This window comes from Betta splendens, chromosome 19, assembly GCF_900634795.4.
Source record: "Betta splendens chromosome 19, fBetSpl5.4, whole genome shotgun sequence".
Taxonomy (NCBI): domain Eukaryota; kingdom Metazoa; phylum Chordata; class Actinopteri; order Anabantiformes; family Osphronemidae; genus Betta; species Betta splendens.
In genome coordinates, this window is record NC_040898.2 from 12,102,326 (window position 1) to 12,125,371 (window position 23,046).

The following is a 23,046-nucleotide window of genomic DNA, read 5'->3' on the forward strand; positions in this document are numbered from 1 at the left end:
TGGGGAATCCAAAGTTTTAGAACGTTATTCTGTGTCAGGCATTATTCAAAACATTTTTTTCCTGGATGCTAATAATACATTGAAATGATTCAAGTCACCATAGAGTTTGGCTCCAGTGCCTTTATTAGTAAAGTGCTCAGCCTAGATGTACATTCTTATTTACTAACATGCAATACCAAAAACAACCAAATGTCTGCCCTATCGATAGCATGAATGAAGACATGGCAACAATATAGTCAATAAAAAAAATACAATGTGAATTAGAGTACACACAAAACTTCAAGAAGTGCACAGTTTTTTTATAAACACAAAGTACAGATTTTCAAGTTGAAAACAATTAAAACAATAGTGGCACAGCGTTAGTAGAGGAGAGTGATTTCAAGTTTAGGTGCAGCCTGGGTCATTAAAGTACATTCTTTAGGATTTTAACGAATGTATTCCAATTAAAACCTGTACGTCGTGTATCCATCTAGCTGGTACAACATTTAAAAGCTGCAGTGCACAGTTACCACACACAGAGCCTGAAACCATAGTAACCGGAAACTGTCTAAACTTGCATCACGGATCATTTACACTGGATTTACACGTATATACTGGATCAGACTGTGAATACTAAACCACACTTGCTTCAGAAGAATAGGTTCACGTTTTCAGACTTACACTTATTTGCTTTCTTGCTGAGAGATAAGTGAGAGAACATTGTTATCGGGAGGTGTCTGTGTGAACTCAACACTAATATGTTACCTTTGCAGATAGCTAATGTTGCCAGTTGTCAAAACTAACTGTGAAATCATGAAGTTGTCATCAGGACAATTTGAGCTCATCTTTACTGGATTCTTATTGTTGTAAAAGTCACACCTAATGTTCTCCTCCAGCTTTCTCCAAATAACCAGCATATTTTCTAAAATGTCAAACTTTTCCTTTAAATTCTGATCTGTAGTAATTCCCCCGGGACGCCAGCTCAACTACTCAAGCAATTGTTGACACGATACGAAATCACTGGTAATCTCTATATGCATAGATGGCGATCGGACAAGATAGGAACTCTGATGGACTTTAGCTACCTATGGCGCAGTAGTCAGGGGGCCCTGCGAAACAAAAAGCTCCGTTGCTCAAGAACAGAGAAGAGAATGAAGCAATTACACATATCTAAGACAGAAAACTGGGCGCGGCCTCATCGGTGGACCCGCCCACCTCCACATAGTTCCATGCCTCCCCGAGTCCGACCCCCAAATCTTGTGTGGTAAGGAAAGAGCCATCCCTTTGGTTCTGCCAGCAGCTGTGACCCGGCTCTCCAGGTGGGAGGAGTCAGCTCTACCAGATGTATCCCCCGTCGTCCGCCTCGCCCTCCTCCTCCTCCTCCTCCTCCGCCTCCTCCCCGTTGTCCTCTGCCTCCTTCTCCTCTTCGTCCTCCCATCCCACTCCGCTCCCAAAATCCCCAGAATATCCCGCCGCTTCATCTGTAAACATCACACACATAAGGAATTTGCGGCGCTGCTGCCGGGTCAATATAACGAAGCCTCTTAGACACAATCACAGGAGAAGAACGGCCTGCTACGAGGGAGATGTTGTGGCTGAGAGCCCCCGCTCCTCCTTACCGCAGTCTGGGTTGCCATGGATTCTGGTGCCAGTCATCTCTCCACCGTGCTGGTCCACGCACCAGCACTCCGCTCGGCTTTGGTCACACTGCACTTTCCTGTAGTAGCCGTCCTCGTCGCAGCTGGGAACGTACATCACTGGCAGGAGGCACATGCACAGACGTCAGTATCCGCTTTGTTCTTTAAGGTGATACTATGCTTCTGAATTTAAACGGTGAAGCGAATGGCTGCAGAATGGGGAGCAGCCAGCCAGTATGAGTGCAGAGCAAAGCCCCAGTCAGCGTGGAGTCTTCTCTCCCTACCAGGTGTTTAGTGCACTGTCAGCACTGTTTTCTTGCATTCTATCACAAGGCAGAGAAAAAGTACAGCGGGCATCAGACGCTCCCCTCCCGCTGGCGGCGGCCGTGCAAACAGCCGAGCCCGGCTCTGCCTAAAGGCGGCCGTGCATCGAGTGGTTAAACATTTATCCCCTCCGCCACGCGGCTGCCTGACGTCAGCGGGAACGCCAGCGCGCCTTAGTGAACCCGCCACGAGCGCATCAGTCAGCGTGGAGAGGCAGCTTCCTGGCAGAGCGGAGGCTTCCCCCCGTTTGCTTTACCCCAGCATACGCCGGTGGATGTGGCAAGTGAGGACGCTGTGACAGCCTCGGTGACAGAGATCCACAGCCTCAGCCTCCCTCAGGACGCTCCTGTCAAACCCCGAAGCGGAGTTCTTTAACGAGGCCCCGCTCCCCCCACCGCGCCGCTGCAAAAACAAGGGATGTTAGATTTAAAGATGGAGGAACAAATCCCTGGGTTTGAGACTTGGAAGCAGCTACGCGGCGCGATGAGCATATGGTAACGTGGAGCTGCTTCCTTTAATCCCCTCAGCCTGAACAGGACCTGCTCTGAACTGTGATCTCTGTAACCAGCCTCCTACAGCATCCTGAATCCTGCAGCGTTGTGTGTTACGTCACTGGAACTTCACGACTATGTGACACTTCTATGCAACTTCGGTGCTTAGAAATCTTCCAATCAGTCACGATGACTTTTTTTTATTTTTTATTTACCGAGCTTCTTCTTGGCTGCCTCCTGCACCTGGATCCTCTCCAGCTCAGCGAGGCACGGCGGCTCTGTCAGAATCAGAAAGTAGGAAAAAAAGTGATGACACACAAAATCCAGACCTGCTCATCCTCCAAACCTTATCTCAATCAATGCTCCTCATAATTACAATTTTCCCCCCGTATTGATTTGTGTTAGAAGTCTTATATTTGATTGGCTCAGACTCTGATCGATTGTCGAGAGCTTAGGTGAAAGAACATCTGGATGAAGTCTGAGAATGACTAGGAAACGAGCCTCTGCAAAAGACAGAAATGGGAACAAAGAAGCCACGACCCACGTGGCGATAAATCCGGTACTTAATCATAAAAACATTTTTGTGTCCCTGCTGTTTACACAAAACTAGATGAAATCACAGAGAATTATTAGCTCTGAGTCTTTATTGTGAAGCCACTTCCACTGTCATATCAGTTCATACAGCTCAAATCAGCCCAATAATTATTAAACACTTATTACTTATTACGTATGAAGTCGCTATCAGGTATCACCAGCTTGTAATGGAAAATTGATTAGGACGGCTCTGTAATCTTTTGGTTGGAGGTTAAATCAATGAGGCAATCAGCATGTAAATGAGGTTACTGCTCGACTGTGTAGCGGTTTAGTAAAGGTCAGATAGTGCAACTGGTGCAGATGCTGTTCATGAGGTATCTGAGCTACAGCAGCACTGAGGGTGTAAGTTATTAATGACAACTCCCGTCAGGAGACTGTGACCAAACGGACAGATGGCGTCAAGCGGAGGGCGGGGCCTTCAGGGCTCGGGTAGCACGGCTGACAGGCCGAGCTCAGGCAGCACAGAGAGCGATCGCGGCCAACTGTCCTATGACTCAGACTTGAGAGGCTCTGCCCACATTGTTCCCAGCATGGGAGGAGTGGTGCTACCTGGGCCGGGACCTGGATGAGCGGCGGAAAACGAGTGAGCGGAGAATTCAAGCATAGGTTTGTACACGCTGCCGAGGTCCTAAAAGAGGAGAAGCAGAATGTCCCGATGAGGCTGCCAAGCCGCGCTTTAGAATAGCCTCCTGTAGGCTTTCAGACTCGGTTAAAGGAATAGTCTGACATTTTCAGAAACACCACTCAGCACCAGCAGAACCGCTCTCGTGTCTGTCTGACAAAGAGAGAGAGAGGGTCCGGAGGCTTTTAGCTCCAGACGCAGCTACTAATGTACACAGTGGGTTTAATTATGTGTTTGCAGTGATGTCATCACGCGCCCTGTTTCACCCGTCTGACCTGTCCACTCACTTTCTCTCCAGAAGCAGAGGCACCACTCCGCCGTGGAGACCTTTCCGTCCCTGTAGCTGTCACAGGAGTTGAAGAAGGGTCGGATGCAGATCTCATACTTGTCCAGGTTAACAGCAGCCAGCTCCGCCTGGTCCAGGTACAGGTCGCTGTTGGTGTCCAGCTTTGAGAACATCCAGCCAATGGAGTCCTTGCAGCTGGCCACCAGGCTCCTGTCCAGCGCTGTTGGGAATATTCGTTCGCAAGGTGCTTTAGCGTCTTTCTGTCGACACGGCATTTACTCGGCACTGAGTCGTGAGCTCGGAGGCCGCGGGGAATAAAGCGGCATCGTGAGGCACTGACCTGAGGCTGTGCCGGCGCCGAGCTTGCCAGAGTTGTTGTGCTTGGCGTTCCCGTGAAGGAGCTGGAACCAGTCTCTGAGGCGGTCGCCCAGGTCTGCCAGGTCCTGGCCAGTGCAGCTCTCTGTGGGAGCACAAAGGGGGAATCCCTGCATTGAGAAGCCTGGCAGCGACTCACCTTCCCAAAAGGCAGCGCTGTATGTGCAGCCAACCCAGCGAAGGGCTCTGCCTTTGATTTCCCTCTGATTTATACCGTAAACGGGACACTTTTGCACCGCAGAACAGAGCCCTTATGCATTGCAAATCCTCTTTCAGTCTCAGCCTCCAGATGAAATGCAGGAGTAACGTTTGTTCATTTTGGTCAATTCAAATTTTCACATGCCCAAGAGCCCTTAGGACAATCAATGGAGTTTGACTCCAGTCATAGCCAGTGCACACTCTAAATAATTAATTACTACATGACTGAAAGAGCATTTTAACCACATGAGGGGTGTTTGGCAGTGATCAATAAAGGTAAATATAGTTGAAGACACTTGCCTCGCTTGGTGTCAGTGTTTGTGACGATGACTGGGGCTGTGGCACAGGGGCAGAAGCCGGTGCACATGACATTCAGGTCTTTGCCTGTGAGGCAGGACTGCTGCTCCAGCTTACACTGTGAGGAGAGGGCGAGCGAGCGAGAGAGAAAGAGAGAGAGAGAGGGGCGATGCAGTTAAAATATTTATGGGGGTGACCGCAGAAAAAGAAGATTGCTCATTCAGATGAGACACTGCACTTAGAGAAAGTCGCAGCAGGAATGAGACGTCTTCTCATGCAAGGTCAAAATTAAAACCTCCACGTAAATCAATAAAGAGTCCAGGCGCTGGCTGGGCCACGGCGATGCCGCTCAAAACCACGTCAGTCATTAATCACGCTGCCACTCGGAGCGGTGATGAAGTGCGCCGGCCCGCTGCGCCCACATATATGTCAGCGCGGCAGGAAACAGCACTTGACTGGACTCCCTCTCATTATTCAAAGCGATGACACGGCCACTTTCCGTTTCTTTGCAGGCTTCATGCGGAGGCAGGACGCGTCTCTCACCTCGGAGGCATAGTTGTGTCCGTCAGAGCCGCACACGGGCGAGGAGGCGGCCGCGGGACAGGGTCTGCAGCCGCTCTCCCGGCCTTCCGGCTGTTTGACCCTGGGCCAACAGGAGAAAACGTCAAAAAGCAATACAACAAAGCATCAGAGAGACCTCACAAGAGCACGGTATTAAAAGCTCTTTGTAATTCACGCAACAAATCAACTAAACCAGAGCTCTCTGATCATCGTTACCAGAAACTCATCATCTGTCTGATAATATTTCGCCTGCTTTGTTCCCCCGCGTCCATTGGCTTCATGTGCATTATGACTTCTGAGCCTGCCACTAAATGACGCCGGGCTGGTTCGCTGTGTGCTCGCGCTCGTGCTTATTACCCATTAGCCGACACAGTCGCTCTCATCTCTGGAGTGACTCTGTAAATGAAGCACTTTACTGGAAAAGATAAACGCCGGTCGGAGCCGGCGGATTCTGCAGGTAGTAATAACTCACGCCATTAATTCCTCGCAGCCGTTTCGGGGCTTTTAAGACGGCAAGCCCTTGTTTTGCAGTCGAACAGGTGACTGGATGAACGCTTCCACGCGGGGTTTACAGGGAGCAGCTCTTTGTGAGGGGAGGCATCGGGAACACGAACACTAGCGTGAGAATATGACTGGGATGATAATCGTGCATAAAGGCGGCTGCTGAAAGCCAGTAATCATCATAATTAGAAGGATTTCACAGGCAGAGACTCCGTTTTTAAGATCTATCGCGACTGAATGGAACTGAAGAACGGCGAGCGGCGATCGATAGGTCCCGCCACTCGTTCCACCCACCTGTGCTCCAGCTTCTTGCGGTTGACGCACATGGCCCTCTGGTAGCCCTGAGCCACGCACACCTTGTGGCGGCTGCACTTCACGTTCTGGCACGGGTCCTTGGTGGTGTCCACGTCTGCCGGCACACACCCAACACGTCAGTCCCTCGTATTGTGCTCCCACTCAAGCTTTGCGTGACCTCAGCATGAATAACCTCCAGTGTTTCTTTCTTTTTCTGCAATATTCTTTCATTGTCTGCAGATGTGCATGCACAGCTGTCATCGACGTGCTCTTGCAGACTCCAACTGCTGCCTCTGATTGCGTGAAAGCCTGACAGCCCTGATTGAGCACCTCTTTCTCTCAGCTTGTCACATCTCACTTCCCCCCATGACAACTTATCACTATTTCTACCATCTCGCTTCTTCTCTCGCTCACAAACACAAACACACACGTCTTCGTCTCCCACGTTCCTTTTCATCCACCTCCCTCCCGCCGCCGGCTCCTTCCCATCCCCGCACCTCTCTATATATCTTTGGAGAGTTTAATGGCTCCGTGACAGTTTCGACGGGCCGGGATGGAAATAGCTCCCGTGTCCTCCGCGTCCCCCCCGCCCGCGGTCAGCGCCGTGCAAACCTGGATGTCACACCGTCCCATAAGGAAACGGTACGGGCTCAGATTAAGTGAGGAGCAACTGGCAAGTGGCGCATTTAAGCTGTGAAATCCTGAGTCAGCTTTGAGCAGCTGCTTTGTAGTCAACATAGTCAACATATGAGGTGGCCGCCAGCCAGGTCCCTGCGAAGCTGGCGACGCTGGCGATACGTCAGTGCTGCTGGAGGCAGGTTGGAGAAAACACTCCTGCGGTGCCTCGGGTGATTTGACTCTACAAGGTGTGAGGCTCGACCGGCGGTGGCAGCTTATGAAGCTGGTGCTTCCGTCATATTCAGGCTTTTACATTAGCTTGTGTCACGAGTCAACTCTCATCCGGCTACTTTGGTTCCTAAAAAGCAAATAAAGCGATCCGAACGGACATCTTACCTAAATTTGACCTCTCACCCAGGAGGGAAGTCATAAAAACACAGGATACAGCGTTTTGGGTGAGCAGAGAGGCTCAAAGACAGAGAGTTGGATCCTGGCAGCGCTGATGTCTCATAAACCTGAAACCGTCAGGACTTATAAATGATTCTTGTGCCCACTTGACTTTTATGAGCTTCATCTTTTCCAACAGGTATTCTGCTCCGTCGTGATTCAACCCAGCAGCTGTAGCCACAGTCTGTGGTTGATGCTACATTTGTCTGCTATTTTAGGACATAAAAGCTGCCAGGATTGGCCCAACGTGTCACCGTGGATCTCACTTTGGCTTCTGCTCGACGATAAAGCAGCAGAGTCATATAATGCTGTCTGTGCCTCAACAAGTAGCATCGGTTCCCTTCAGTGGACCTCATCAGTCCTGAGGCCGTCCGCTGCTTTATGTTGCAGAGACTGTCACTTTATATGTAGTTGGAGGGCGCTATCAGGTTATCATTGCATTATGTCAACACTGAATTCAGTCATGGCTCATAAACTTTCATGGGAGTTGTTCTTCTTCCATTCCCACTGTGGCATTTTCTTCATTTCTGCCCAGCGAGCAGTTTCTGTACCTGCAACCTGCGCCGTGGACTGAACCAGCGAGCAGAGAGCACGCGCCGCATGTGCTAGAAATCACCTTCATGTGTTGTTTTAATATTATAATATCTGTGAGATCACAAACCCACAGACAGTCATGCATCGTAGATCATTAGAATAAGAACATGATGTGTGTTGTAATTTTGGATGTGTGAACCACAAACATCCAGATGACGAATGCTTTAATAAACATTTGACCATTTACACACACACACACACACACACACACACACACACACACACACACACACACACACACACACACACACACACACACACAGCAACATTAGCTCTTTTGGTGTAATTGAGATCTAACTTCTCCTCCACCGAGCCCTCGGGGAACGAGCTGGCTGCCGAACGCCCCCCGCGTTCACCAGCCACAGTAGTTGTGAACTTGCTTGCGTGCTGTTCGATACAGATGTCAGAGATGATTTGTCAACAAATGATTTGTGTGCCGTGAAATCAGCTGCTATTTCGTTAAACAAAAGCATCTGATTGATCCGCGGCCTAACCTTTCACTAAAGCACATATTTTTACATCATTCCAGCTCAACGTTCCCATAGAAACGGCGCCAGTGTTTTCACTCCAGATGCGGATGCGGATGTGCAGACCTCTTGTCGTTCGCATGTTCGGTTTCTCTGTGAGCATCTTTAAATCTGCCTCCAAGCAACAGCTTACGCCCCTCATCCCACGTTCCTGCAAAACTCCTACATGCTAAGAAAAGCAATCTAAACATTTACATCAGAATCCGTCTGTTTTCCCTCTCGCTGCTTGTTGTGTTTTTGATCATGCTGCATTGAAAATTCCTTGCAGATGTGTAAGAGCCTTTATGGGTTTTAAATCCCCCTGTAATCGTGTCAAGAAAGGAGACGTGACTGCACAGAGCTTGCATCCAATCTCTCAGAGATTATTACTGTTATTGCAGTGCGATCGAGGCACGGCTGCCTCCTCATCCGTGATCTGCTTTTCCCCCCGTCCTCTGCACCTGCACCTGAATTCCCTTCGCAGAAAAACTCCTCCATCTGAAACATTAAAGCTTTGTAAAACATATAGTAGTTGCATCGCGTTGAAAACTGAAAAGAATTAGCTCATGATGGGGCCCATCTGACAGTCTGAGGAAAATGAGTTTCAACTGGATTTGCAATTACTGTCATTGAAGAGGCCTTTGTGTCCTTCATTTAATTGGTGGCTGCCGTGTTAAAATGGCCTGCAGCTTTATTCACCTCCAGTGGAGTTATTAAATGATTTACTTGCACTTCTATCTACCATCTACTTCTAATTTCACATTAAATCTGAATAATCTGAACCTGTTGCACTAATGGAGGCATCATATCGGCCATTTTTTAGGATCCAATTAGTGAGGTTTTTTTCTCTGGGCGTCCAAGAAGTTAGTTATCGGCACAAAGACTGTCAAGGTCGAGTGTGGAGCGGCCCACAAACACGAACCGTCAGCTCGATATAAAACGCGCCGGGCGCGTCTGAAGTCTTTTGTCGAGTCTTTTGTTCTCGCTCGTGCACCTTGCTGGACTCTCTGCTGTCTTCTTGAATTTGCAATGGAGAGAACCGCGATCAATTAGGGCTGCGGAATTAGTTCCAGGGGGAGTTGCGATGGGGGACGGAATCAATGGTATTCAAATGAACACGGCCCACGCTACAGCGGGCGAGGTGTTCTCCTGACATTACGTTAGTAATTCCCCCGTTACGGGAACAAATGACTGGAACGACGTCCGGCGCCGCTCCTTCTCACATCTCCCTCCCCCGAGGCGAGCCGTCGGCGCCTTTCAAGCGGGGCGGCGTGGGCGTGGTGCCGCACCCGACCTCCAGAAAACACCGGCAACCCGACGGGGCGGCTGGGAGGGCATCGGCGTGTACGAGCAGCACCATTACAGCCCGATCTGCCCAATGAGTCACACTCCGCTCCATTACCTCCAGGCAGGGTTAGCGTTTGACCCGCTCCATCCGCAGCTGAGTTAAACCGTTGTTTTGAAGTGTTTATCCCACAGCTCCGCGCTCGGATCAATGTGTGTTGAACTGAACTGCAGCTAAACGGGACTAGAATACGCAGGTCCCGTCCCGAGGAACGTGAAAAACCATAAATTTTATTTATTCAATTGAATGGATCTCGTGGGAAACTATTATTAAAATGCTTGGTTCAGCAGCTGCTTAATGCTCCACTATGTAGCAGCTATAGATAGTAGATGGAGGTTATGAAACATCTGGAAAATAATGACCCCCCCATGTCCTTGTTTTCTATCTGTATTCATTTTTGCCCACGACTAAATGACCATTTGTCTGGCACAGAAAGCGTTCACGGTGTTCAGTCTCCTCCGCAGCTGATTTGAGATTTAAGTGAGATTTTTTTTTTTGTCGACGAGGAACAGACCCCATGGAGGTAAATGGAGCCTGGTGGGAGTTCTGAGTTGAGCCCTCAGCAACAAAGGCAATTATAGCAGGCTTTTCAGACTAATGGATCCACGTGAAGGCTCGGCTTCTCCCTTCCTGAATCACAACTGCCTCCTCACCTTCCACAGTCTATGACACCCTGGACCGGCGCCCATCACAATCTGGCCGACGCCAGGAAGAAAGATTATTGAAAGAACGCACGGCTTTGATGAAGAGCCTTTTGCTATTTCATTGTCGAGAGCCAGTATTTTAAAAAAACAGACAGCTCTTAGCGTCGATTATGTAGAACTGTCCTTTCAAGTAAAGCTATTTGAATACTGGAGTTCAACAAACCGTCTCTGCCTGTACAGCAGCGTATATTCTAACATTAACACAATTGTAATCACGTTTATCCTCAGATGTTCACAAAAATCTCTTTAAATTAGATAAAGTGATTTGCTTCACTTACTTTCGTCGGAACCCACATTCCCCTCCATGTTTTTGATGTAGTCATCCTGAAATGAAGAAAATATATTTGCATAAATGGATTTAATAATACATGTGGAGCAGTTCAATGACAGAAATAAGTTTTAATACTTAATTTATTTTATCATTAAAAGAATAATAAAGTGCATAAAAACTGATAGAAGATAAAAGACACGCTTATTATTATACGTGAGAGATTTTAGCAATTCTAATGGATCCAGCTCTCGTGTTGAATAGATGGGCTTTAAGAGGCTACAAATGGACTAAAAGTTCCAGAATGTAATTTGTCTATTCATCTCCAAATATATGTACAGTTCATTGATTTAGCTTCAGCTTAGTCTTAAAAACTTTTTGCACAGATAATTAATAATTAAAAAAACATCATTCACAGTCGTAGACCCGGTCGTGGGTTTCTAAGTCTGTGTATTTTGTGTTTCTGCTTTCTCTCCTTCCCTATTTTTATCTACTCTGATTCTGGTAGTGCTGCATCACCTAAATCCCCCTCCTGGGATCAATAAAATATTATCAAGGGTATTTCTTTTTATGGCTTTTATTAAAACACACAATAAACCTCAAATACATTTTTAGATCCCCATCCTTCGGCGTTGCTCTAAAATGTTTGTTACCATTTTATCACAGATGTGACTCTATTAGATCTGTTTTAGTGTCTCATCTGATTTGATGTTCTGGTGTCACTTTATGGACTTAATAAATAAATCATTTAAATGCACATCCACACAGTTACACCTGTTGTCATCGCCTGTCGAGTATTGAGGTGATTTTGGCTGAGTTTCCCTAAACGGTAAACTTCAGTTTGTATGTTATTTTATTATCATTAACTATTTTAATGCAAACCTCAATTATTGGTAAGTACTATAATTATTATTGTGGCTGTTGGTGCTAACACAAACTCCAGCCTAAATGTGTCTCAGAAAAGGATGTGGACTTTGTCAGCTGCACAGTTGCTGAGGGAATCTTTGCAAACTATCTCCGGGTTTTAGATTGTGTCCCTAGCGGTGTTGTGCGAGAGTGATAATAAAAATTCAACATCCCCCTGTACGCCGTATCCATCCTGACCCATTTCGCTCCGTGTCAGGGCAGAGAGGATCAACTGCAAAGCGGTTACTAGCAGGCCCCGAGGACCGGGCCTGTTCGGTTTAGCTCAGTCTGGTTCCGCTGAGGGACCGAGGAGACTGAGCTCTCAAGTCAAGCTGAACAAGCTCAGCCGAGGGCATCTTAAATACGGTGCGGGCGCTGAAGAGTGAGCTAGTTCTCGGCTTAACACTTGTTTTCCTGCTGTGGATTTATGGCTATGAGTCAAAAAAATAAGAATATATTTGCATTTACAAACAATACTTCACCATCCGTCTATTAGGAGGCAGTGTTGTTTCATTTACTGGTTCTAATGTGTTCTGTGTGTCTTACAGCGCAGACAATGTGACGTTATTATTCTAAGATGACACAGACGGCGAAAGAGACACTCACCTCGACTTCCTGTGGCAACGACACGCAGCACGTGGGGGAGAGAGAGAGACAGAGAGAAGGTCCTCGTTAGAGATCAGAAAAACACTTAACACTTTTCATTCTGCTGCAGCTGCCAAACAGTGGCTCGGTTTATTACAGTCGCGGCGGCAGTCACAGCCGCCGGCCCTTAAATCGCAAACACGCGCCTTGTTGCCGCTCCTCTCCGGGGACGACGCAAGACATTCACTGAGGATTATGAGCGCCTATTAACCGAGGATGATCAGCTGTCACTTCTCGGAGCCGGCGGGGGTCCCGATCGGCGGGGGCTCGTTCTCCGGCTGCGCGTGCGGGTGGGGGGGAACTGGGCAAATTGGTGGGAATCCGCAGTCAACGGACGGCAGCGTGTACAGATACGGCTCCAGTAAAGCACAACCTCGAGTCCACAGAGGAGCGACTGCCGTTCCCTTCGTTCTGGCTCCGGTCCAAGGGCATTACACATCAATACCCGCCGCAGCCGCTCCCCCCGCGCGTTTCATCAGCCGCCGCCGCCGCACGCTGGAGAGAAATATAGCACCGCGTGCTTTATTTCTGCAACCCAACCCAGTAAATAAACCTAATTCCCGCACGCACGCTGACATCTGTCTACTTAACGGTGCTGGGACGGACTGCGAGATATATCACCGCCAACAATTTACTGGCCACACAAGGACGAGCCAACGGAAGACATTACAGGACTATTGCAGGAATTCATCACTGAGCTAGAGCAAAACTTAAGACTTCACCTCAGAGACTGCTTCTTAGGGGTAAATATATTTTCCAGGTAGCAATGAAAACGTCCGGGGGGCTCCATATACCACCACCATCCTAGAGGGTTTCCAAGTAAAACACGTGGCAGGAATTAGCTTTATCCCAAAACTAGATCAGACGAGGAGCCACATTAAATGCCACGAAAAAAGATGCTACTCTTGTAGCATGTAGCACGTTGTATCAAAACAATTGCATAATTAATTATTCAGAGAGCTTCTGCGATCACCCAGCTCGCAGTGGGCCGGGCCCGACGGGAGCCCTCAGTGTGTGCTAAAGGCTGGAGTGCTTATCTTCTCCCAGCAGCAGCGTGACAGCAAGGACACCGGGCTGCGGCTGCATTTAGTCCTTCACCAAGGTTGAGCGCTAATGCTGTCCTGCCCGATCCCAGCCAGGCTGAGAGGAGCGGAGTGGGAGAGGAGGACGGGGGGGGTGGGGGGCGCTCCCCTGAGTTACGTTATTCATATCACACACACAACCTCTTCTGCCATTTGTCAACAAGGCCGTGATGCAGCCGCTGTAAAACGGAGCCAGGAGGCTGACGGAGCGCGACGGTCCAGATGCTGCCGCGGCTCCTCCCGGACCGGTGGCCGGCACCAGGCCGACGGCGCCGGGCCGCGGGCCCGACCGCTCCGCCGAGTCAACGCCTGCGTCACGTTTAAGAGTCAGAGCATTCAGCTGAACGGCGCCCTTTGGCCCAGACGTTTCTATGTTCTATTTCTATGAATGAAAGGTCCCTGGTTGGAAACGTTTTCCCAAGTGCCTCGCTAGGATGCAGAAAACATTATCCGTTACCGGCTGCAAAGCGCTGGAAGCTTCAGAGAACTCTGCAAACTCCACAAGACCTGCAGAGGCATCACGAGTCGTGTTCAGGCAAGAGCTGCCGAGGCGAAAAAGTTCTGCTGAAACAATAGAGAGTCCTTTGGAGGGACTCCCTCCGGGCAGCAGCACGGCGGACAGGCAGAGAGGCTCATGGGATTTATTCTGAAGGGTCACCAACCGCTTTCCATGTTGGTCCCAAACCCTTTCACGCGCTGCCAAGACGTCTCCTCTGCGATTCGCTGCGCTCGCGTCCGTCCAACAAACAAACGACTGAAGCTTGAACTCGTGTTTGCTGTGAGTACAAGCTGTGTGCGACACAGATACAGGGAATATGGGTTTATGTCATTTGAACGTCTCCAGTCAGTGTTAATGGCAGAGAATGTAGAGCGTGGACGTAAATGGAACCGCTGCTTCATTTGTTGTGTGTAACGTTTATCTGCGGCTCAAGTGTCGGTCAAGTCGAGTGCATTTCACAGAGGATTCAGCGCGTCTGACCTCCGAGGCAGAAGACGACCTCAGCAGCCACCTCGCAGGAGATGATTAAAAAAAGCAAAGGCCAACGCTGAAACGTGGAAGAGACGACTGTGGGCTCGAAGCGAGCGCTGCCGGAGCGTGACCTCCCTTCAGCTCGCTGGAGAGACGCCGGGGAGAGAATCTGCATCCTCCACCACTGCAGCCGCACCCGTCGGTACCGTCATTGGCTTCATGTGAGCGAAAGGAGCTTCTCCTTTGTGAAAACAGTGATCCTGGTTTGGTGCCAAGCCCCGATGTTCTCAGACGGATGGGTTCTTTAGAACACGCGGCTGCCAGTCACCGTTTATCCGCCACCGCGTTCCTTGGGATGCAGATTCTCGCAGATTTCAAGCGTCTCTGCTCGGAGGCTCCGCTTTTAAGACGAACCCCCTTTTCTTTGACATAATACCCGCGCTTCGCCTTCCACAGCATTCCTTATTGATATTCTGTGGGCGGCGTTTTGAGTGAAGACATCACTTAAGCAGCAGGATATGAGTTAGAGGTTAAATGATGATCTGGATGTTTTGCATTTCCTCACGTTGTCATTTATCCAGCCTCACAAAGTCATTTACCCTGGCACTGACTAGATAAACACAAGCTGATGGATGGACTGGCGATTCAGGTCACGTCTGTAATGAATGGAGACCCCAGAGTCCTTCCACAGCTGATTGCTCGGCTCTGGGCTCGGGCTGTGTCGTCCCATCAAACCACTGAGGTGCGTCTGCCCCTCTGATTGGGACGACATTGTCAGCGCATCATTCCTCCGCCATCCACTCGCACAGTGATGCGCTTTGCCTGATTAATGCGGCCCAGTTAGCTGCGTCTTCCTGCCGCTCTGTACTGTAGTTACCAGGGAGCAGCGGGAGCGCCTCTCGCCTTCGCCGCGTCATTACGGTGCCCTGAAACAGCGTGCTGGGGCCTGAGTGCTGGAGGAAATGTCTTGCTCGGTTTTGTACCCTGCTGTCTTTAAGAGCGATGCAGAGACGGGGAGAGACACTAATGGCGCCGACCCACCGCAGATTGAACCACTTAGAAATGCATTTCTAAGTATTCCAAAAATGATGCTGTGTGTCTTTCGCCGCAAACCCACTGGCTTTAAAGTGGCAAAACACTGCATTTGTACTTAAGGACGCATTTTCACGTCTCATTTAAATCCTCATAGCAACTCATGTGGTTTCTGCGTTGACAGGACTGTGATTTCTGCGGCGCTTTCGCTCCAGCAGCCTCTCACGCGAGCGACGGTTGTAAACCAGCCTGTTTTAAGATCATTTCACGCCATTTATGTACAAACAAACAGGGATTAAATCACTTTCTGAACAGAAAATAGGAAACCCACAGAGAAAGCAACGCTCTCGATAGCATCAAAACACCAGAGCATTATGGGATTAAGTCGAAGCTGGATCAAATTGATCATATGAAGGCGAAGTGCTCGGGGCCTGAAGGCGAACGGATGCATATTGTTTCACAAGGTAGGACGCCTGCCTGCAATGCAGTACAGCACGGAGCGCAATCTGCAGCCATCGCCGCACGCCCCAGGCACATCTCTCTCTCCTCCTGAGCCACAGAGACACACGACTGTCAGGCGTGCATCCATACGAAACATTTGCACTGAGCACAAATGCAGGAGGAGCCCGACTCCTGCCTATGAATGCAGATAAGTCAACTAACCGACAAAGACGTTTCCTGTCGGAGTAGAGGCTGATTTGTGTAGTTATCATTAAAAAGGTTCCTTTCAAGTCTTTAAACATTAAGACTCCCTTTCAGAGTTTCTCCCAGGAGCTAATTTCAAGAAGACCAGATTTCAAGAAGTTGCATCACAGATGAGTTTTCCATTCTTAGGAGCTCTGGACTCCGAATCAGTGATGAAGCCACACATCAAACGGCAGCCGGACTAGGTCTCACTAGGGCAGTGATTGGAGTGGACACAGGCAAAATGGATTCTGTTGGTCCCCTCTGCTGAGCCAAGCAAAGCCTCTGCAGCATCTTATCACCTAACCCCCCCACAAACACCGCCACCATTTGCAAAACAAGGAGGCAGGTGGTGAAGCGGGGGGTCCTCAGGTTGAGCCCCCAGCAGACGCCCGGGGAGGTGCACGCGCAGCTGCAGGAATAAAAGTACCCGCTGACGCTTTCCATTCAGCTCATCTGTATTGATCGGCGAGCACGAAAGCCTATCAGCACGCATTAAAAGAAGGATGAGCTTCATTCGGGATTCAATATTGAATGTGGCGGAGGCTGAGAAAATACGTTCCACTGTTTCCTTGGAGAACGCAAACAAGCCTCATTTTTCCACCTAAAGTGCAAATTAGCGCCGTGAAACGGTTATTTAACGGAGAGATGCAAGCCTGCGTCTTTTAATCGTAACTAAAAATATGTTAAAGGTAAACCGTGCCAAAAAACCCCAGCGAAGCAGCAGTGACTTCTGTATTTGCATGTAGTTGTCGTTGCAGCTCTCTCTGCTTGGCTGCCTCGCTCAATCTTTCCCATGCTGGGTTGTAAATAATTAAAGGAATAATGCACAAATCCCACTCTGTGAAAGTTTAATCACCTCAGAGTTGGTCGTACGCTTAGAAAAATGAGCTGCTTTGGTCAACGCATGTGTCTCTATTTCTAATTGAAATCGTACAAGTTGAGTCCACGCGCGACCCGTCAGCGGCGCTGGTGCAACAGATAATGTCAGATTTCAGCAGATTTATGCAGCTTTCAAACTTTCCACATGTTGGTCTTCAGTTGAAATCCAGCGGGCTTCAAAGAACAAGTTGAATGGAGCTACCGAGCTTTTTCCCATCTGTCGTACGCGGGCCTGGAGCAGCGGCGCGGTCTCGCCACAGGGCCGGAGGGCCGTGTTAAAGACGCAGGTCGGCTGATTACGTCTAATTCCCCCCGTCTGACGCGGCAATGAGAACAAATTGGTTGTTGTGGCTGTTGATGATGCTAATCTCCGGCGGTGAGTGGAACGCGAAGCCGCGTTGAGGCGTCACGGTTTGTCGCTGGGACGGACGACATCACACGCAAATGAGATTCGTTCAGCGGCGGAAAGAAAAAGCTATTAGCGCTTCAGCTCTGTGGTCCACCCCGGCCCGATTAGCTTGATTAAGGTCATTTCAATAAGACTTTGCAGTGTGTATGCATCATGCAGCCAACTCAACAGATTAACACGCTGTCTCCCCACCACCGCACCAACTGAATCTCACCTACTAAACACAATGCACACACACACGTCCTTGATCCACGCCCGGTTCTGGTGCCATAAGAGACGCAGGCGTCCATCTTGTCCAACAAGACGGTGGAACGGGCCGACCGGCTCCAGGCAAGAGCGCGTCCTCAAACTTTCTGTAGCTGCCTGGCCTAATTGCACTGTACTCGTCCTGCTGTTTCAACAAAGTGGCCTAAAGCGAAGAATCTATCACTGCCAGGTTGAACCCGAGCACCTTGCACCGCTACACCTATAGTTGCTGAGAATAAACAATATGGCTGCGCTAGCGGGCCACTCATGCGGCAGCCGTAACGCACGCACGCATCTATCACCTGGGGCGGACCTGAATATATTCAGGACAGCAGGTTTCTGCAGCGGTAGCATATTCCCATCTATATAACGTATGCACAGCTCTGTTTGTAGGCGTCTCTCCAGCTTTAATCATTGCCGTACAAACAGCGGTTCCCATGGCTGCGCCCCGAGCGCAGAGCGGTTTGAGCAGGTGAGGCCGGCGCTGCACGAGAGACAACAAGGAAGGTCACTGGAGACAAACACATCATCATAGATGAGTGGCTGCAAGCAAATACGCCTGAACGTCATGTCATGAGGACAAAGTGAATGATATATGACTATAAAACCCCAGAGACTGGGTCTGTTTCGATGACTACACTTTGCCAGGAAAGTCTACAAAGACTTTTTGTATTCTCATGTTAATTAATGCGAGAGCTTCACTGTGACCCGGCGTTGCATCATCAACTCAAAGCAATATATGGATATCAGTGAGTCTAATGGAAACCTGGGGACGCCACCACAGCCGTGAATAAAGGCAGACTCACAGGTAGCGGCGGTGTTTATCGCCCCGCCTGCAGCACGGCGTCGACTCTCAGGCAGACGCCACTATAAATAATGCATGAACAATAGAACCCGAAAAAGAACCTCGGAACAGCTAATTATTCAGACTGACATTTCAGCAACTCGCAGAGGGGATAAAAAAGAAGGGACTCAAAGCACGTCTGGCCGTGCGTCTGTGTTAACGCGCCGACTCGTTTACGTCTGCTGACGAGTCTGGACCGTCCGTCAACACGAGGAGCCTCCTCCTCCTCAGCCGCGCTGGAAGTTCAAACCTGATCTCGTACATTTTGGACAATCTGCGGGTCTTTTTTTGTTTTGTTTTTCTTACACAAAGCGTAAATTGCTTCCCGGCGTGCAGAGCTCCACTGGAGCAACGACACAAAACAGCCTCTCTACTCAATTAAGAGTCGCCCACGCACGCACGCACGCGCGGCGACGCCGCCAACAGGATCCCCTTTCTTCTCTGTTTGCGCTGTGAATCGTATCTGCGCAGCCCAAACACTCCACCTCCGATGGAACACATGCACGGCGAGGATGCGAAGCCAAGAATGCATCTCTACCACAGCTCCTGCTACCGACTGCCAGAAGCACAGCAAATATACAAGCATTAGCTCATTTACGTGAACGCTATTCTCTTTCAACTGGAAATCGGCCTCATTATCATATTTTATACAATTGCATACTGCCCTGTTGCTCTAATGCTTCACACCGAATCACGCTGCCTGTTGGCGCTGGAGCAGAAATCCTGTGGGAAGCTAATAAATGGCTGCGTTTCACGACAGGAGCAGGAAAACATACCGCCGGCAGCGTGAGAGAGCTCGGGATGCAAAAAGCATCATGTTCGGAAAAACGCAGGGAATCCTGGCCTGGCATTGATCACGGGAGCTACTGTAGGCAGTGACCGTCTCTATCACGTCTATTCAAGAGAGCAGCACTGATGAATGGGCTGTGATCCAGGTTTCAGGCAGATGATGTTAGCGTCACATGTTCTTTTCTGTCCTCTCTGTCCCCTCAGCCAAACAGGTCGAGGCAGGTGCCCCCCCCCCAGCTGATGAATCACTGCTTCAGACGCTGAATACAAAGTATGTGGATTTAAGCACACAGACGCGCCTGTTGTAAACCTTAAGGAGCCAATTGTGGTCTAATTATTGCATTTATCACTGTCCTGCATCAAATGATATCATAAGCGCCAGCAAAGCTAATAGCTATTCACACTTTTCTTCACTCCGTGCTCATTTTAACAACCAAAGGAGCTGAGGAGACATTTACCTGAAAAGGATGTAGCGATCCTTTCCTCATTAAAAATGTAGTTGTCAGTGGAGCAGGTGCGAACCTTAAACAGGCTTCTGTGCTCGACTGAGAGGCCGCGCGGCTCCTTAATGAGTTCGCTCTTTGCACCGCGAAGCAGCGAGGCGGGAGAATCCGGCCGTGAATGAACGGCACTGTGCGGCGCACATGAGCGCCGGCCGAACAAACGCACCCAAACAGACCAGGACGCAGAGCGGAAGTTGTGTTGGGATGAGAAAATACGTCCAGCAGCCAAGTAAGTTTCTGTTTTTTTTAAGCTGATTAGCAGATTCGGGGAGATGCAATCAGCTAATTGGAGCTAAGTAAATTTGCACACTGGGCATGTGCAAGCTGCTTTGTGTGAGTGGATGCTGTGCCCAGTATTGGATGATGATGTCTTGACATTTGCGGAGTGACATGATTGCGGCTCCAGAAGCGATGTCAGTCATAACGGAGGCTGTTTAACGCCCTGCAGCCTGCTGCGGTTACACCAGCACACCCGCGTCTGCAGCTGTCGGCCTCATTGTTCCTGCTTTCAATAGTTCCTCATTATGCGCCCATGCCTGATTATCATACGTGCCCCGGTCCAGATCAATCAGCGCCATCGCTGTGTTCGCGAAGCCCACGTAGACGTCTCTCCCCGCTTTTATTTAGACCGCCGCCTCTTTCACGCCACCTGTTTGCAGAGACGGCGCGTAAACAAGTCTGACCCCGTCCCGTTTCACCGCCGTGCACAGCAGAGAGGCGTCCTATCGGAGCAAAACAGAGCCAGCTCAGCTGTCTGCCTCCATAGTTGCTCACTTCCTCACGGACAACAGTTAAAAGCGTTGTGTTTTAAATGCTTCAACAAGTTTAAGCCGAGGCACAGACCTCTCCCACCACCCACATACAGAACAGCACCTCTTTGGTACGAACTGATCAAACAAGACCAGTTCAACACGACCAAGGCTTGTCCTCCAAAATCAATGTACAATGCAGTTTGTGTTCACTGCTGCAGCATCACAATTGTTCAGCACCTTAGTAGCTTAGTAGAGATACATCCGGCTGCCAACATGATGCATAACCTCAGCACTGAGATTCTTTGCTCATTTCTCATGGGTTTGGTTTACTAATATTCCTGGTTTAAACCAAATATTCCAGGCCTTGTTGAAGTATGTCTGGAATCATTGTCCTGATTGCTCCCAAGTTTTAGCTTGTCATGATGTGGGGTGATGCTTCTCCCAGGATGTACTGAGCATGTTCATGTTACACTAATTCTAATGCATGCTTCTGAAGCCTGGAATATTCAAAGAAACCCCCCCCCAAGACTACCTGTAGCTTATTTAAATGATAATGTGCTCAAATTTATCATCAGTGCTGAAGGTCACACGAGGGTTTGTCTTTACCTACGTCTCGTAAATCTGGCTGCAGTCCTTGAAAGCATCGCGTGTGCTTCAGACAATCTGTCATTTGCAGATTTGATTCTCTTTAATGGGGAACTCCATTCAGAGGGTTAAATCATTTCTTTAACTGCATTAATCATTAAGATTTGCATTTTTCATCGCTTATGTTTTTACAAATTTAAATCACAGCAGATTAATTTGTTTTTAATGAACCCCCATTAGCAGATTTGTTTATACTTGGACATTTAACCGACCTTCTCTAATTATCAGTTGCAGAAAGGACTAATTAATCCACTGAGACAGAAAGTTGAAGTAAGAAACACACAGTCATTAAACTGGATCAAAACTAAAGGTAAATATTTTCTCTGTGTCTTGTATCTATCAAATTGTGATTCTGGAGGCAGCTAAATACAGATTAAACACACACACCCACCTGTGGGTCTATATGCCACACATACACTGTCGCAGGCCCCGACCCACCCTGTTCACCCTGTGTCAGTGAAGCACAGATCCAAGAAGCAGCACGAAATATTAACATTTGCATGAAATCTCAAAAATTTCTTTTTAATTACAAGTTCTCCATAAAAGCATCTGTGCCCTTCGGCGCCCGGGGCCGCTAGACGCATCCGTGCATGCTAACAAGCCCGGTCCGAGGTGATAAAGCTGGGCCACTTTGATAAGACTATCTGTGCGAGGGGACGATTCCCAGCCACGAGATCAAACGACCGTCCGGTTGTCAAGGTGGAGGCTTGGACCGGAGCGTTGCTAACGGACTGCTCCTCAAAGACGCCGAGCATTCTGATTCATGCTGTGTCTCCTGTCTTTTGGCACCAGGGGATCGTCATCGCTCAAACAAATGAGCAGAGCCAGCATCACGGCACCCTGAGCCCTTACCTTGCTCACAAGCTAATGATAACGGACTTCTCCACTAGACTAGACTGGTGTAGACAGCATTTAGAGATGCAACCTCTTTAAAGTGAAAGTTACATGATCAGCTCATTTCAAATGATATTTCCAACAAGCAGCATCTGGTAAAACACAGTACTAGTATCAGATCAGATCAGCGTGAGGGAAGTGGGTTTAATATTGGATGGGTGCAAATCTTTAGAATGTGTGATCTCTGAAAGTGTCGCTACGTTGCGAGTGCAATATGACAAATCAATGGATAGTGATCAATAACACAAACGCAGAATAACACAGAAGGCGCAAACAATCCTTAAAATCCGATAGATCGTCATAAATGCCCTTTAAGTTGTATAATATTCATGTTGGGATGCAACCTGAAGCATCTGTCTAATTTGCATACCACAAACAAAAAATGAGAAAAGCGAGAAAATAATAATAATCTCAGTAAAACTGAAATGCCTATTATAAAGCGCGGCCACGCGCAAGCATACGCGCGCGCGCGCGCCCGTTCGGACCTGCGAGCCGAACGCACTTTGCTGCGTGATTTTAAAGTATTTATTTGTCCAGGCTGACAGGTGCGTGTGCGCAAAATTGCGCGAGACAAACAAGACGCGTCGCCTCCGCGGGCAGAATCCAAAAACACCCGCACGAGGAAAAAGAAAAAGGGGCGTTCCACTAATTCACTACTCACGTCTCTGAAGCGATTCCAGTGCTTGATCTTCCGGCTGTACTGGGAGATGGTGGACAGCCATTGCTCGTCTTCCATGAAATTCTCCGCTTTCCCCGCGTCTTTCCCACTTTTCACGTCCACCTGGAGCGAGAAGCCCACCAGCAGGGACAGGCAGGCCACGGTTCCTGCGGAGACCATGCTGCTCGCGCGCTTCGCTGTGGGGGATGTATCCTGCGGCTGCCGCTGCTGCTGCTGCTGCTGATGATGCTGTCCTGCGGCCACGGATCCACAAACGAGAGCGCTGCTGCTGCTGCTGCTGCTTCAACGGGCTGAATGGAAATGCGAGAGAAGTGGGAGCGAGCGAGAGAGAGAGAGAGAGAGGGAGGGGGGGGGGGGGGAGAGACTGAGTTGTCTGCGCACTTGGATCTATTATTTCGGGCTCTTTCCGTCTGAAAGCAGCCCACACACGCTCTCATCATCAT

General features: G+C 49.1%; 2 protein-coding genes across 2 annotated transcripts; both read right to left on the bottom strand.

Moving 5' to 3' along the window:
* Positions 1-105: 105 nt before the first annotated feature.
* Positions 106-10,751, bottom strand: LOC114845664 (testican-2-like). The gene is made up of 9 exons (XM_029133954.3): positions 10,652-10,751; positions 6,160-6,274; positions 5,347-5,446; positions 4,807-4,921; positions 4,274-4,393; positions 3,935-4,153; positions 2,647-2,709; positions 1,599-1,736; positions 106-1,460 (listed from the first exon to the last, which is right to left on the bottom strand). Exons 1-9 carry the CDS (start codon positions 10,677-10,679, stop codon positions 1,315-1,317), a joined length of 1,044 nt encoding a protein of 347 aa, XP_028989787.2. The 5' UTR covers positions 10,680-10,751; the 3' UTR covers positions 106-1,314.
* A 1,339-nt stretch (positions 10,752-12,090) lies between these two features.
* On the bottom strand, positions 12,091-22,916 carry LOC129603366 (testican-2-like). Its single transcript, XM_055504224.1, has 2 exons — positions 22,586-22,916; positions 12,091-12,162 (listed from the first exon to the last, which is right to left on the bottom strand). The coding sequence occupies exons 1-2, from the start codon at positions 22,760-22,762 to the stop codon at positions 12,115-12,117; spliced, it is 225 nt and encodes a 74-aa protein (XP_055360199.1). The 5' UTR covers positions 22,763-22,916; the 3' UTR covers positions 12,091-12,114.
* Positions 22,917-23,046: the final 130 nt, after the last annotated feature.

Bases quoted from the DNA above. Each gene is read 5' to 3' on its own strand.
- LOC114845664 (XM_029133954.3), bottom strand. From the start codon at position 10,679: ATGGAGGGGAATGTGGGTTCCGACGAAA. The intron at 4,394-4,806 runs GCAAGTGTCTTC...GTGCTCCCACAG, and splicing joins AAACACTGACACCAAGCGAG to AGAGCTGCACTGGCCAGGAC. The intron at 1,461-1,598 runs GTAAGGAGGAGC...TGATGTTTACAG, and splicing joins CCATGGCAACCCAGACTGCG to ATGAAGCGGCGGGATATTCT.
- LOC129603366 (XM_055504224.1), bottom strand. From the start codon at position 22,762: ATGGTCTCCGCAGGAACCGTGGCCTGCCTGTCCCTGCTGGTGGGCTTC. The intron at 12,163-22,585 runs GTGAGTAGTGAA...TCGTTGCCACAG, and splicing joins ACTGGAATCGCTTCAGAGAC to GAAGTCGAGGTGAGTGTCTC.